General features: G+C 47.2%; 1 protein-coding gene across 6 annotated transcripts in view; it reads right to left on the bottom strand.

The window, feature by feature from the left end:
* CHD8 (chromodomain helicase DNA binding protein 8) overlaps positions 1–13,798 on the bottom strand; it is a 1,013,809-nt gene that overhangs the window by 683,241 nt on the left and 316,770 nt on the right. For all 6 annotated transcript variants that reach the window (XM_069238270.1, XM_069238269.1, XM_069238274.1 and 3 more), the window contains exons 15-16: positions 7,015–7,270; positions 3,427–3,637 (exon numbers count right to left, since the gene is read on the bottom strand). In XM_069238270.1, the coding sequence (XP_069094371.1) occupies positions 3,427–3,637; positions 7,015–7,270 (467 nt within the window). The remainder of the gene's footprint in view (positions 1–3,426; positions 3,638–7,014; positions 7,271–13,798) is intronic.

Raw genomic sequence — 13,798 nt, 5'->3', positions numbered from 1 at the left:
TTTTGGGCACCGCTTTGAACTCTGCACCTGACCGGCCCTGAGCTGCTGGTGTGGTAACTTTGGGGTTGCTCTGAACCCCCAACGGTGGGCTACCTTGGACCAAGAACTGAACCCTGTAAGTGTCTTACTTACCTGGTAAAACTAACAAAAACTTACCTCCCCCAGGAACTGTGAAAATTGCACTGTGTCCACTTTTAAAGTAGCTATTTGTGAATAACTTGAAAAGTATACATGCAATTGAAATGATTCAAAGTTCCTAATGTACTTACCTGCAATACCTTTCAAACAAGATATTACATGTTAAATTTGAACCTGTGGTTCTTAAAATAAACTAAGAAAAGATATTTTTCTATAACAAAACCTATTGGCTGGATTTGTCTCTGAGTGTGTGTACCTCATTTATTGTCTATGTGTATGTACAACAAATGCTTAACACTACTCCTTGGATAAGCCTACTGCTCGACCACACTACCACAAAATAGAGCATTAGTATTATCTCTTTTTACCACTATTTTACCTCTAAGGGGAACCCTTGGACTCTCTGCATGCTATTCCTTACTTTGAAATAGCACATACAGAGCCAACTTCCTACAGAGGGTACTTCCCTACATGGCATATCTCCTAACTGGAGATATGAACATACAAATATACTCGAAAACAGGTAAGGAAAAGTATAGATTAACATGGGCCCCGAATGGGGGGGGGGGGTTCGGCGGGGGCCAAAGGACAATCCACATACTAAAATAAAATTGACTGTGAAAGTCACAACTAACCAAGACTGACACCTAAGGATCTTCCGGACTGGAGAAGTAATAAAACGCCAAAGTTAAGTTAACTGGGTTTCCCCAGACGCCCAAGTGCAGAGCTGTTACCCCGGGTCAGATGTCCATAGGATAACATGGAGAAATCGCGGTTAGGGTTTTACTGTTTCAGGATACTTCCCAGAAGACCCCAAGGAAACCCATTGGGACAAGGAAGTTTGAGTGCTCCCACCCGTGGATACCCAGATAAGTGGAATAACTACACCAAGGAGCCCATGTGCATAGGAATGAAGTTTTATCAGAACCACCCACTGAAGTCAATGGGGACCTTGGCTGTCCAGCAGCTACAGTGACCAGTCAACCAAGTCGATGGAACCAAAGGCGTGGATTCCCGGTGAGGAGAACCTGTGGAGAAAAGGGGACAGAGTCCAAGCCACCCAGAGTCACCCAAGGGGTGCAGGAGTTCAATGCCCACCCTTCTCATTGATACTTCATTGTAGGACGGAGGTTTTCAAGATGCATTTGTGGAGTGAAGGAAATGTAGAAGGATCTTTGGAGTCATCCACAAGCGGTCACACGCCGGCTGCCAAATTGCAGAGGGGTCAGTGGCCAGCAGGACCACCAACAGGCCTTGGCAAAGGCAAAAGACGTGTTGCAAGAAGAATTACAGAACTGGGGACCAGCAAGGTCCAATGGACTCAAACTTTACAGTTAAGTCAGGGCCAGCCCTCAGCGAGGAGGAGAGCCGGCAGGGATCAATGGAGACCCCCAGAAGGACTCTGGCAGCAGGCACAGGGAGTCGCAAGGAGGTCTCAGCAGCACAAAGATGGATCCACCACCTCTGTTGCAAAGCCTTGAAGAGTCCTTGTGACAGCAGGATCCACAAACTGGTCGTCAACGTTGAGGTGCTTGCAGATGCAGGCGAGTTCCTCCTTCACTCCAAGGGATATTACTTATTGCTGTCCTTAATGCAGGCAGAGTCCTTGTTACTCTGGAGGATGCACTGCCACGGAAGCTGCAGTGTCGGAAGCTGGCTCTGTAGATACTACATCAACATGCGATACAGTGTGGGGGAGGTCAGGGTGCTACTCTGCTGGACTGACCAGTCAGACACTCTCAGAAGCCCCTGCTCACCTTGTTTCCAAGATGGCAGAATCAAGTGGCACCTCCCTAGTGGAGGAGCTGGATAGGGGAGTGGTCCTTTGTTTGGTTTTGCACCAGAGCGGGAGCCAGCGGCTCCCACACTGGAGTGAACCAGTTTATGCAAGGACTGCACCAAATGTGCCATTCAAAGCAGTCTGGTGGCGCTCAGAAGCATCCCCACCCACCCTAACCAAGTAACACCTATTTCTAACAGAGAGGTGGTAATACCTCTCCTCTAAAGGAAAGTCTTTCTTCTGCCTTCCCCAGCCTGAGTTAACCTCAGCAGCAGGAGGGCAGATCAATGTCTGCTATCGGTGTCAGCACTGGCATGCATGCAGACCCTGCAAAGCTGCATAGGCAGACATGGGTGATCCTCCAAGGAACACCCACAGTACACAGTGTAATGGAACTAACAGTGGAATTGGTGTAGTTGCCCGATTCCAACATGTTTGATACTAAACATGACTAGGCTTGATGAAGCCACTGTGTAGTTGGACATCTTGTGATGACCAGTGTCCACTACATACCTTAATATGGCTTTCCTGCACTTACAAAGCCCAGAAAATGGAGTTTGGGATTTGTAGGGGTACCTTTGCTCATGCAAGGTCACCTTCACAATTAGAGCCATGCACCCTGTCCTTGAGCTGAACGCCTACCTTCGGGGTGACTTACAGGGTCAAAGTGCAGTGACTGCAATAAACCTATCTGGGGTGAAAGGTGCATGCACCATTTCACAAAGTCTGTAGTCACAGTTTGCACGGCCCCCAATTAGTGGCACAATACATGCTGCAGTTGATGGGGGACCCCTGGTGTAGCAATGCCCTGGGTACCAAAATACCATATACTAGGGATTTACAGGAGAACACTAGTATGGCAACTAAATTTAGGGGAGACACTGGGGTCTTGGTTAGCTGGATCCCAGTGCACTACAGTGAAAACACAATAACAATAGGCAAAAATGTTGGGGCAACCATGTCAGAAAGATCCTACTTTCTGAAAATGGCTCCGAACAACCTTAAGCTCAATTCAGACAAAATGGAGGTCAGCTTGGCTCATACTGGCCTTCAGATATGGGTAATCTCCAAGCTCAGGTGAAACGTAAAGTGGGATTGGAGAAAAACACTGAGCTCTCCCAGAATGAACACGTTTCTGCTGGCAATCATGATGCGGTTACCATCTTAAGTTGGTTCTGAGTGGTTTTTAGATTGTGCTGGGAAACCATAGAACTGCCTTCCAGATAACCTTCTCTCAATGTCTTCTCACAGCAACTTGAGGTATTCTCTCAAGATTCACAAAATTCTTAAGGTTTTTTGCCAATCTTTCCAGGGCATTTGTCTACATCAGGCAATTAGTGCAAAACAATATTATGGTGTATGTGCACTTTATAAAACTCATTAACATAACATTTAATAAAAAGTATATCTTGTTACAAGGGGAAGAACTCAATAAGGACTCAAACCATCATTTGACTGTTGGATGAGCTTTTTCAGTTTGCACGCTCTTTGTTCATTTCATCACTCACCTTTTTTGAATGAGGTAGTCTTCCAGGATGTCAAGGCACCGTACCATCTGAGAAAAAATGAGCACCTTATGTCCGCCAGACTTTAGCTTGGGCAGTAGTTTATCAATAAGCACCAGCTTTCCTGACGAGCGCACCATGGCCTGAAGGTGGAAGTCATGGGGTATGGCGTGGCAGGAATCTCTGAACTCTGCCAGAATCTTCTCTTCTGCACCTAGAGGAGGCAAATGTAAAGAAACAAATCCTAAAATCAGTACAGGAAACACTGTGCAGTGAACAACAGTGACTAGTTAATGTCAGATGCATGTATCCGTAGGACTATATTGGCCTTGCAAGCAAAGAAATTCAATGATAGACACTGTCTTTAACTAAAAGGAATTAAGACTGCCCATAATGCGAACTATGGGACTGCCAGAACATTTTGGTCAATCACATATTCTAAATAGATGTAGGTGTCCTAAGAAAATTTGCCCTGCCAATTTTTTTCCCCCCAAGACTGGTTAGTGTTTGTTGAACTGTGAATGCTACTAAGTCCCCTAGCAGTTCAAGGAAATTAAATGAAGAACAGCCTGCTTGTTTAGATCGCTATGGACATATGCAGCATTTGCTAATATTTCATGGCTTTCACTGCATATCACTGGCTAGCTTTGGTTCTGCACAGAGAATAAACAAACTAGTGATAAAGGAGCGGTGGTTATCTTCATTGTAAAGAAATGGCTCCCTGTTGCAGTTACCCCCCACTTTTTGCCTGATACTGATGCTGACTTGACTGAGAAGTGTGCTGGGACCCTGCTAACCAGGCCCCAGCACCAGTGTTCTTTCACCTAAAATGTACCATTGTTTCCACAATTGGCACAACCCTGGCACCTAGGTAAGTCCCTTGTAACTGGTACCCCTGGTACCAAGGGCCCTGATGCCAGGGAAGGTCTCTAAGGGCTGCAGCATGTCTTATGCCACCCTAGGGACCCCTCACTCAGCAGACACACTGCTTGCCAGCTTGTGTGTGCTGATGGGGAGAAAATGACTAAGTCGACATGGCACTCCCCTCAGGGTGCCATGCCAACCTCCCACTGCCTGTGGCATAGGTAAGTCACCCCTCTAGTAGGCCTTACAGCCCTAAGGCAGGGTGCACTATACCACAGGTGAGGGCATATGTGCATGAGCACTATGCCCCTACAGTGTCTAAGCAAAACCTTAGACATCGTAAGTGCAGGGTAGCCATAAGAGTATATGGGCTGGGAGTCTGTCAAAAACGAACTCCACAGCTCCATAATGGCTACACTGAATACTGGGAAGTTTAGTATCAAACTTCTCAGAATAATAAACCCACACTGATGCCAGTGTTGGATTTATAAAAAAATGCACACAGAAGGCATCTTAGAGATGCCCCCTGTATTTTACCCAATTGTTCAGTGCAGGACTGACTGGTCTGTGCCAGCCTGCTGCTGAGAGACGAGTGTCTGACCTCATGCGGTGAGAGCCTTTGTGCTCTCCGAGGACAGAAACAAAGCCTGCTCTGGGTGGAGGTGCTTCACACCTCCCCCCTGCAGGAACTGTAACACCTAGCAGTGAGCTTCAAAGGCTCAAGCTTCGTGTTACAATGCCCCAGGGCACTCCAGCTAGTGGAGATGCCCGCCTCCTGGACCCAGCCCCCACTTTTGGCGGCAAGTCCAGGAGAGATAATGAGAAAAACAAGGAGGAGTCACTGGCCAGTCAGGACAGCCCCTAAGGTGTCCTGAGCTGAAGTGACTAACTTTTAGAAATCCTCCATCTTGCAGATGGAGGATTCCCCCAATAGGATTAGGGATGTGACCCCCTCCCCTTGGGAGGAGGCACAAAGAGGGTGTACCCACCCTCAGGGCTAGTAGCCATTGGCTACTAACCCCCCAGACCTAAACACGCCCTTAAATTTAGTATTTAAGGGCTTCCCTGAACCTAAGATTTTAGATTCCTGCAACAACAAGAAGAAGGACTGCCTAGCTGAAGAAGGACTGCCTAGCTGAAAACCCCTGCAGAGGAAGCCCAGACGACAACAACTGCCTTGGCTCCAGAAACTCACCGGCCTGTCTCCTGCCTTCCAAAGAACTCTGCTCCAGCGACGCCTTCCAAAGGGACCAGCGACCTCTGAATCCTCTGAGGACTGCCCTGCTTCGACGACGACAAGAAACTCCCGAGGACAGCGGACCTGCTCCAAAAAGACTGCAACTTTATCCAAAGGAGCAGCTTTAAAGAACCCTGCAATCTCCCCGCAAGAAGCGTGAGACTTGCAACACTGCACCCGGCGACCCCGACTCGGCTGGTGGAGAACCAACACCTCAGGGAGGACCCCCGGACTACTCTACGACTGTGAGTACCAAAACCTGTCCCCCCTGAGCCCCCACAGCGCCGCCTGCAGAGGGAATCCCGAGGCTTCACCTGACCGCGACTCTCTGAAACCTAAGTCCCGACACCTGGAAAAGACCCTGCACCCGCAGCCCCCAGGACCTGAAGGACCGGACTTTCACTGCAGAAGTGACCCCCAGGAGTCCCTCTCCATTGCCCAAGTGGAGGTTTCCCCGAGGAAGCCCCCCCTTGCCTGCCTGCAGCGCTGAAGAGATCCCTTGATCTCTCATTGACTTCCATTGCGAACCCGACGCTTGTTCTAACACTGCACCCGGCAGCCCCCGCGCCGCTGAGGGTGAAATTTCTGTGTGGGCTTGTGTCCCCCCCCGGTGCCCTACAAAACCCCCCTGGTCTGTCCTCCGAAGACGCGGGTACTTACCTGCTGGCAGACTGGAACCGGGGCACCCCCTTCTCTCCATTGAAGCCTATGCGTTTTGGGCACCACTTTGAACTCTGCACCTGACCGGCCCTGAGCTGCTGGTGTGGTAACTTTGGGGTTGCTCTGAACCCCCAACGGTGGGCTACCTTGGACCAAGAACTGAACCCTGTAAGTGTCTTACTTACCTGGTAAAACTAACAAAAACTTACCTCCCCCAGGAACTGTGAAAATTGCACTAAGTGTCCACTTTTAAAATAGCTATTTGTGAATAACTTGAAAAGTATACATGCAATTGAAATGATTCAAAGTTCCTAATGTACTTACCTGCAATACCTTTCAAACAAGATATTACATGTTAAATTTGAACCTGTGGTTCTTAAAATAAACTAAGAAAAGATATTTTTCTATAACAAAACCTATTGGCTGGATTTGTCTCTGAGTGTGTGTACCTCATTTATTGTCTATGTGTATGTACAACAAATGCTTAACACTACTCCTTGGATAAGCCTACTGCTCGACCACACTACCACAAAATAGAGCATTAGTATTATCTTTTTACCACTATTTTACCTCTAAGGGGAACCCTTGGACTCTGTGCATGCTATTCCTTACTTTGAAATAGCACATACAGAGCCAACTTCCTACATTCATGCTCAAAATGGATGGGTAAAGGCTCCATATGGTGGAGAACAATGGTTGGTGGATGTGAAGACACTGGTGTGAGGTGTTCATACCAATGGTGAGGTTGCAGGGCTTGTATCATATTAACATTGACACTGCGTGTGATGCCTGACTGTTGCTTTATTGGTGCGTGCACAAAAGCCTCATACCAGTAATGAGGTAGGGGTGGTTGCAGCATTTACGTAGCTCCATCATGGTATTGAGCAGGTTGGGAGTGTTGGCGTGATTGGCACCCTTAGACAGGAAAGAGAAGTTCTTCTCCAGTATAGCCCGGTAGTACTTTTTCTGAATGTTGGTAAGCTCCACTTCAATGATGGTTTCCTGCTTGGGTGCCAAGTTCTTTTCAACATCCTCTTTCAGCCGGCGCAACATCATGGGCTTCAGAATGGCCTGTAGCTTCTGTACCTGCTCACCAAGAGTGAAGAGAGGAGAAAGAAAGAAAAGTTACTCTTCAATCTTATTTCAGCATGAGCATCTACATGGCTTTCATAAACGGAGAAAACCTCAACTTTGAGTGTAATCTTGGATCACTCCTTTCAAAAAAACAAAACAAACTAAAAAAAAAACAGACAAGGGTTACCTAAATTTTTTTAACTTTGCTACCAAATTAATAGTTCAAAGGCACGCATTAATTAAAAAGTAAAGAAATCAACTATTACCCTGAAAAAATTATTTAAACACACAATGCCACTTTAATGTAACCAGGCTGCTTTTAAAGTCCCACAATTTACTACAGTGTCAAGCGCTGTTGAGCTTTTTCAACTGAAATATGGTTTAATTGGTTAAGACACATCGAGACGTCTGATTTCTCTTGTGTGAACATCAGAATTGTTTATGAATTTAATTACATTAATCCCCAAAGAGGAGAACAAGAATTAAAAATTAGAAAAGGTTTCTTTTCCAACATGGGTTTATTTTTTTAATGTTCATAAGAAAGCACATATACAAAGCAAATAGAAATGACAAATCCCCCAAAAAAGTTAAACCTAATGATGGACATTTTACATAACTATGGGTTATTTTAGAGTCTGGTTTGGGGCCCGAAGTATGGATATCCTGTTTAAGTAAGGACTAAATTACAATGAACCGAACCCAGATTCTCACCAATGTGGATATACCAGGGAAACTCTTCCACAGATTTCTACCCAGTAAAAGGGACTCTAGGTAAATCTGGGTGACATATGTTTATATTTTAACAGCATAGGGTAAAGCATGAGACTAGAGACATGACTATGTGACAAAGTAAGCAGTTTTATCTGAACAGCTGCATAAATCACAATAAACCAAACGTTTCCCTAAAGTGTAAAGAAATGTCATCCGGAAGGAAACAATTAGTTAAGCACAAGGAACAGATGGTAATACTTAAGGAAAGTGCCCTTTAGACCTAGTCACCTGTACTTTTTGCAACTGGTATTAAGGTTTTTCGACTGAAGGTGCACTGGGTTTCCGTTAACCAGGTCCCCAGTGCCAGTACTCGTTCCCTAAAACAAGCTGTATGAAGCTGTCCCTTTATGTGGTATGTAATACCGTGTTCAGGGGTTTCCCAGTGTGAGAGACTGGCTCCTTGTTGCAGTGCCACCCTTGACAAGGCACACTCCCTGTGTGTCCTGTCCACCCTACACTGCATATGTTATGGTTAAGTCACCACTCTATAGCAGGCCATCCAACCCTAAGGCAGGGTGCACCATACTATATGTGAGGGCATAATTGCATGAGCAATATGCCCCCACTGTGTCCTTGCCAAAACTGGGACATACTGTGTGAACAGTTTTTAATATATGTGCTGGACACTGGTCAAAACGAGTTTCCCAGCTACATAATGGCTACTCTGAACCCTGGGTTGTTTGATATCAAACTACTCAGAATATTAAATCCAAACTGGTACCAGTACTAGATTTATTATACAATGAACCCAGGGTCACCTTAGAGGTGCCCCCTGCACAAACTAACTATCCTGGCATGGTTGCTGACTGGTTCCAGCAAGCCTTCCACATCCAGACAGCCAATACGCAAACCTTGATGGAGAGCCCTGTCTCTCTGGTTTGTGAAACAAAGCCCTTCCTGGGTGGAGGAGCCAACACCCCCTCCATCAGTAATGTGCACTGCCCTGGCAGAAAGCATTAAAGGGCTACCTTCCTTGAAACTTGACCCCCGAGGCCTGCTGTTAGAAGCAGATGTCCTCCCCTTTGCAAATCCCCACTTCTGAAGGAAGCAAAGGTGGGAAACCACACAACGGATAGGAGGAGTGGCCTCACTAAGCATACACCACCCCTATGGGATTGAATGCAAAGTGGACCCTTCATTTCATTTTTCTCCATCTTGGAATGTAGGAAAATAGCCAATTAGGTTTAGGGAAGTGATCCTTCCCACAGGAACTAGTCACTGTAGTGGGAGTATCCACCCAAGGGTTAGTGTCCCATTGGACACTATCAGGTTCCCCCTAAAACGCCCACTAAATTCAGCATTTAGTGGGCTCCCCTAGACCAAGAAATTAGATTTGAAAAGGATTCGAAGAGGAGTAGAACAGCATAAAAAAAAAAAAAGCCCACAAGCAAAAGAACTGAGAACCTGCTGCACAAAAAACAGGCACCAAACCCAGCCTGCTGCACCCAGGACCAAAAAAAATTGCCACTGCGGAGGAGCTGGACACTGGACCAACCCCAAGAAACCCAGGGGACCTCCAGGCTTCAACAAGCATCCCAGATCTCCCTTTTGAGTGTAGGCACCACTCAAGAAAATCAAGAAACTTGCAAAGAACCAACAAACCAGTGAGGGTCACTTCACTGACCGGCCGATATCTCCGCGACCGGAAGTAACAGCCGGACCAGACAGACAGATGACTGCCCAGACGTGACCTACAACTGTGCCAACTTTGGTGGCACTGCGCCCTCTAGTGGCAGAGTTACACCAGTACCCGGGGTACTGATCAGCTGACATCAGCGAGCAGAAAACCAGCTCCCCCAGAGCTAAAAAAGGATCAGGCGGAAGCCCCAGTTGAGGGATTTCAGGAACACCCCGGTCCTCCAGAGTGCCCTGTAAGTAGCTCTCAAAGTAACTCACCTTCAGCTCCGTTGCGCACAGCTCCTGGACCTCCAACTCGCCCTGCACCTGGCCGCCCTGGGCATTGCATTGAGGAATCTGCAGTGTGCCCTAGGTCCCCAACCCCCTGCGACCTCAACAGCCCAAGGGGACCACAAGGCACCATCTGAAACCAGCTCCTTTTCCAAGTGGCCCCTCCAGGTGGCCATATGCCAAGAACCTCTCCAATGCTGCTCCCACTGGAACCAGGAGCCACCACAGACTCTCCAGCTGGCACAGTGTGCCCACTGACTGCTGCGACGACACTGCAAGAGAAGAGACTGGTAACTCAACTGTGATATTTACTTCATTTTTAAAATGTGACTGTGCATTGATTCCAATGGTGCGTAGTTACGCACAGAAAGACTAACTTTGCTAAAACTTCAAAAAGTAGTAACTTGAAAAGTACCTAACGTTTTCTAAAGATCTTGGTCTTAAAATGTACATAAAAGTCTGTAGTATTTTTTTTTAATTCTGGTCTCAAGTTATTCATTGAGTGTGTGGGGTGCATGACCGGACTTGAGTACAGCAAATGCTTAGCACATCTCCTGGATTAGCCTAACTGCTTGACCACCTACCTTAATATTTGGAGCATTAGGTGGTCCAATTTTTACCTCTGGAAACCAACGTGAGGTTGCCTGAACCCTCTGCCTAGTGTGCTTGGTTTGGCACACTGCACAGAGGGCCAGCCTCAAACACCAAGTGAGTGTAAAGTGCTTGCTATGCAATCCCAATGTGCTCTATTTAGGGGGCGTGCGGTCAAGCAGCCTTAGGCTTCACACAGAGGACTGCAAGATATCCACAAATACACACAATAGTCAATAAATGAGACAACTCAAACAAGAGATCCACACCAATTTATAAAAATCTTAAGCATCTTTATATATGTTTAGGCATCAGTGAAAAATCGTTTAGCTAAGTACGTTTTTAAATAATTATTTTAACTTTAAAAAGAGAACACAGTGCCATTTCTGAGTTCTGCAATGTTCTACTATGGGAGGAAAAATGTTTTGCTAACAGGTAGAGTACAGCGACTTACAAGATCAATCTTCAGGAGTTAAGGTGAGCAGTGGGCAAGGTCCAAGTCAGCAACAGCAGCACAGGGGCAGCCGAGTGCAGGGTGCAAAACAGCATCAAGTGCCAATGCATTTGAACAGAGATCAGTCACTGCGAAAAGAAGCTGCAGGCTCTGACAGTCGGTATGAACCAACTACGGGGCTAAGGCCTCACAATGCTTAGACACAGGTAGGCACCTTTGGTCCTCTTTAGGCAGGGACAGGTGCAGAGCTTTCCTTAGGTGTCAGGTTTTCTTTACCGCAGCAGTCACAGTGGAGGGCTGCAGGCATCATCGGGGGTCCAGGAGAGGTGAAACCACGATGGACAGACTCTGAAGGGCTGGGGAACCTCAACTTAGGTCAGAGTTGGCGGGTGCAGTGAGGGCTTTAGGTGTCAGATTGTGGCAGTTCCAGAGACAGAGTCCCTTTTTTGGAGTGTGCTGGATAACATCTTCACTGTTCATGGGAGTCTCCAGTCTATTGAAAGTATGCTGTCCTCCTGGGTTGCTGGAGTCACAGTTTAATGGAGATTTCCATGAGGTATGCAGACAGACCAACAAGGGTGGTATCACATTAGCAGCTTCTTTTCGCCTCTTCCGCTTTCACAGCTCTTCTGTGTCATTGGCCTTCTTAGGTCATCAGGATCTCCTTCTCTGGTGCCAGGGGCTCCCCTAAATACTGAATTTAGTGGTTTTAGGGGTGTGTAGGGTAGTAGCCAATGGGCTGCTGACCCTTTGCGTTACTACGCCCCCCTTTGTAACCACTTCCTGTGGGATCTGAGCTCAACCCGGTCACAAAATTCCTAGGTATGCCATCTCAAAGATGGCCACCTCTGAAAAATCGTGTTCACCTCAGCTTAGCCCACCTTAGTACCTTGCATACAATATCTTGTATTGATGGCTTAAGTGGATCAGTATTTTTAGATTGACAGTAGTAAACAAATATTTTCCATTTGTTAGCATAGCATTGCCTAGTTGTAGGCTTGCATGCTTGTTTGAGAACTTCCATGCATTCTAATGTAAGTTTTAAGTATCCAAATTCTATGACTCCAAGAGCCAAATCGCTAAGTTGAGAGCACTGGGATTTGGATGTCTGATTTGTCCTTTGTTTTGTGATAACAAATCCGGTCTGTTTAGAAGTTTGGAGTGAGGTACTACTGACAGGTCTAGGAATGTTGTGTACTAATGTTTACATGCCCTCATTGGGGCTATGCGTATCATGGTGCGAGAGGTCTGAAGTAGTTTGTTGACCAGAAATGGAAGTAGTGGGAAAGGGGGAAAGCATAAGCAAATAGAGCATTTTCCTTGGATAGAGGATGTGGGTGTCTGGATGCGAAGTTTTGGCACTTTGTTTGCTTGTTGCGAACAGGCCTATTTCTGGTGTTCCCTACTTTTCAAGTACTTTTGAAGTACTTGGGGGTGAATCTCCCATTCGAATTGAAAGTGTGCGGAGGCCTGCTAACCAGGCCCCAGCACCAGTGTTCTTTCCCTAACCTGTACTTTTGTATCCACAATTGGCACACCCTGGCATCCATTGTAACTGGTACCTCTGGTACCATGGGCCCTGATGCCAGGGAAGGTCTCTAAGGGCTGCAGCATGTCTTATGCCACCCTGGAGACCCCTCACTCAGCACATGCACACTGCTTACCAGCTTGTGTGTGCTAGTGAGAACAAAATGAGTAAGTCGACATGGCACTCCCCTCAGGGTGCCATGCCAGCCTCTCACTGCCTATGCAGTATAGGTAAGACACCCCTCTAGCAGGCCTTACAGCCCTAAGGCAGGGTGCACTATACCATAGGTGAGGGCACCAGTGCATGAGCACTGTGCCCCTACAGTGTCTAAGCCAAACCTTAGACATTGTAAGTGCAGGGTAGCCATAAGAGTATATGGTCTGGGAGTTTGTCAAACACGAACTCCACAGCACCATAATGGCTACACTGAAAACTGGGAAGTTTGGTATCAAACTTCTCAGCACAATAAATGCACACTGATGCCAGTGTACATTTGATTGTGAAATACACCCCAGAGGGCACCTTAGAGGTGCCCCCTGAAACCTTAACCAACTATCTGTGTAGGCTGACTGGTTCCAGCAGCCTGCCACACTAGAGATATGTTGCTGGCCCCATGGGGAGAGTGCCTTTGTCACTCTGAGGCCAGTAACAAAGCCTGCACTGGGTGGAGATGCTAACACCTCCCCCAGGCAGGAGCTGTAACACCTGGCGGTGAGCCTCAAAGGCTCACCCCTTTGTCACAGCACCGCAGGACACTCCAGCTAGTGGAGTTGCCCGCCCCCTCCAGCCACGGCCCCCACTTTTGGCGGCAAGGCCGGAGGAAACAAATAAATCCACACGGAGGAGTCACTGGCCAGTCAGGACAGCCTCTAAGGTCTCCTGAGCTGAGGTGACTCCAACTTTTAGAAATCCTCCATCTTGCAGATGGAGGATTCCCCCAATAGGATTAGGGATGTGACCCCCTCCCCTTGGGAGGAGGCACAAAGAGGGTGTACCCACCCTCAGGGCTAGTAGCCATTGGCTACTAACCCCCCAGACCTAAACACACCCTTAAATTGAGTATTTAAGGGCTTCCCTGAACCTAAGAATTTAGATTCCTGAAACTACAAGAAGAAGAGGACTGCTGAGCTGAAAAACCCCTGCAGAGGAAGAACAGAAGACACCAACTGCTTTGGCCCCAGACTTACCGGCCTGTCTCCTACCTTCCAAAATAAACCTGCTCCAGCGACGCTTTCCAAGGGACCAGCGACCTCTGAATCCTCTGAGGACTGCCCTGCTTCGAGAAAGA

Source organism: Pleurodeles waltl, chromosome 6 (genome assembly GCF_031143425.1).
Source record: "Pleurodeles waltl isolate 20211129_DDA chromosome 6, aPleWal1.hap1.20221129, whole genome shotgun sequence".
Classification (NCBI taxonomy): domain Eukaryota; kingdom Metazoa; phylum Chordata; class Amphibia; order Caudata; family Salamandridae; genus Pleurodeles; species Pleurodeles waltl.
The sequence above is the reverse complement of the archived record's forward strand: the minus strand, read 5'-3'. Positions and strand labels throughout refer to the sequence as shown.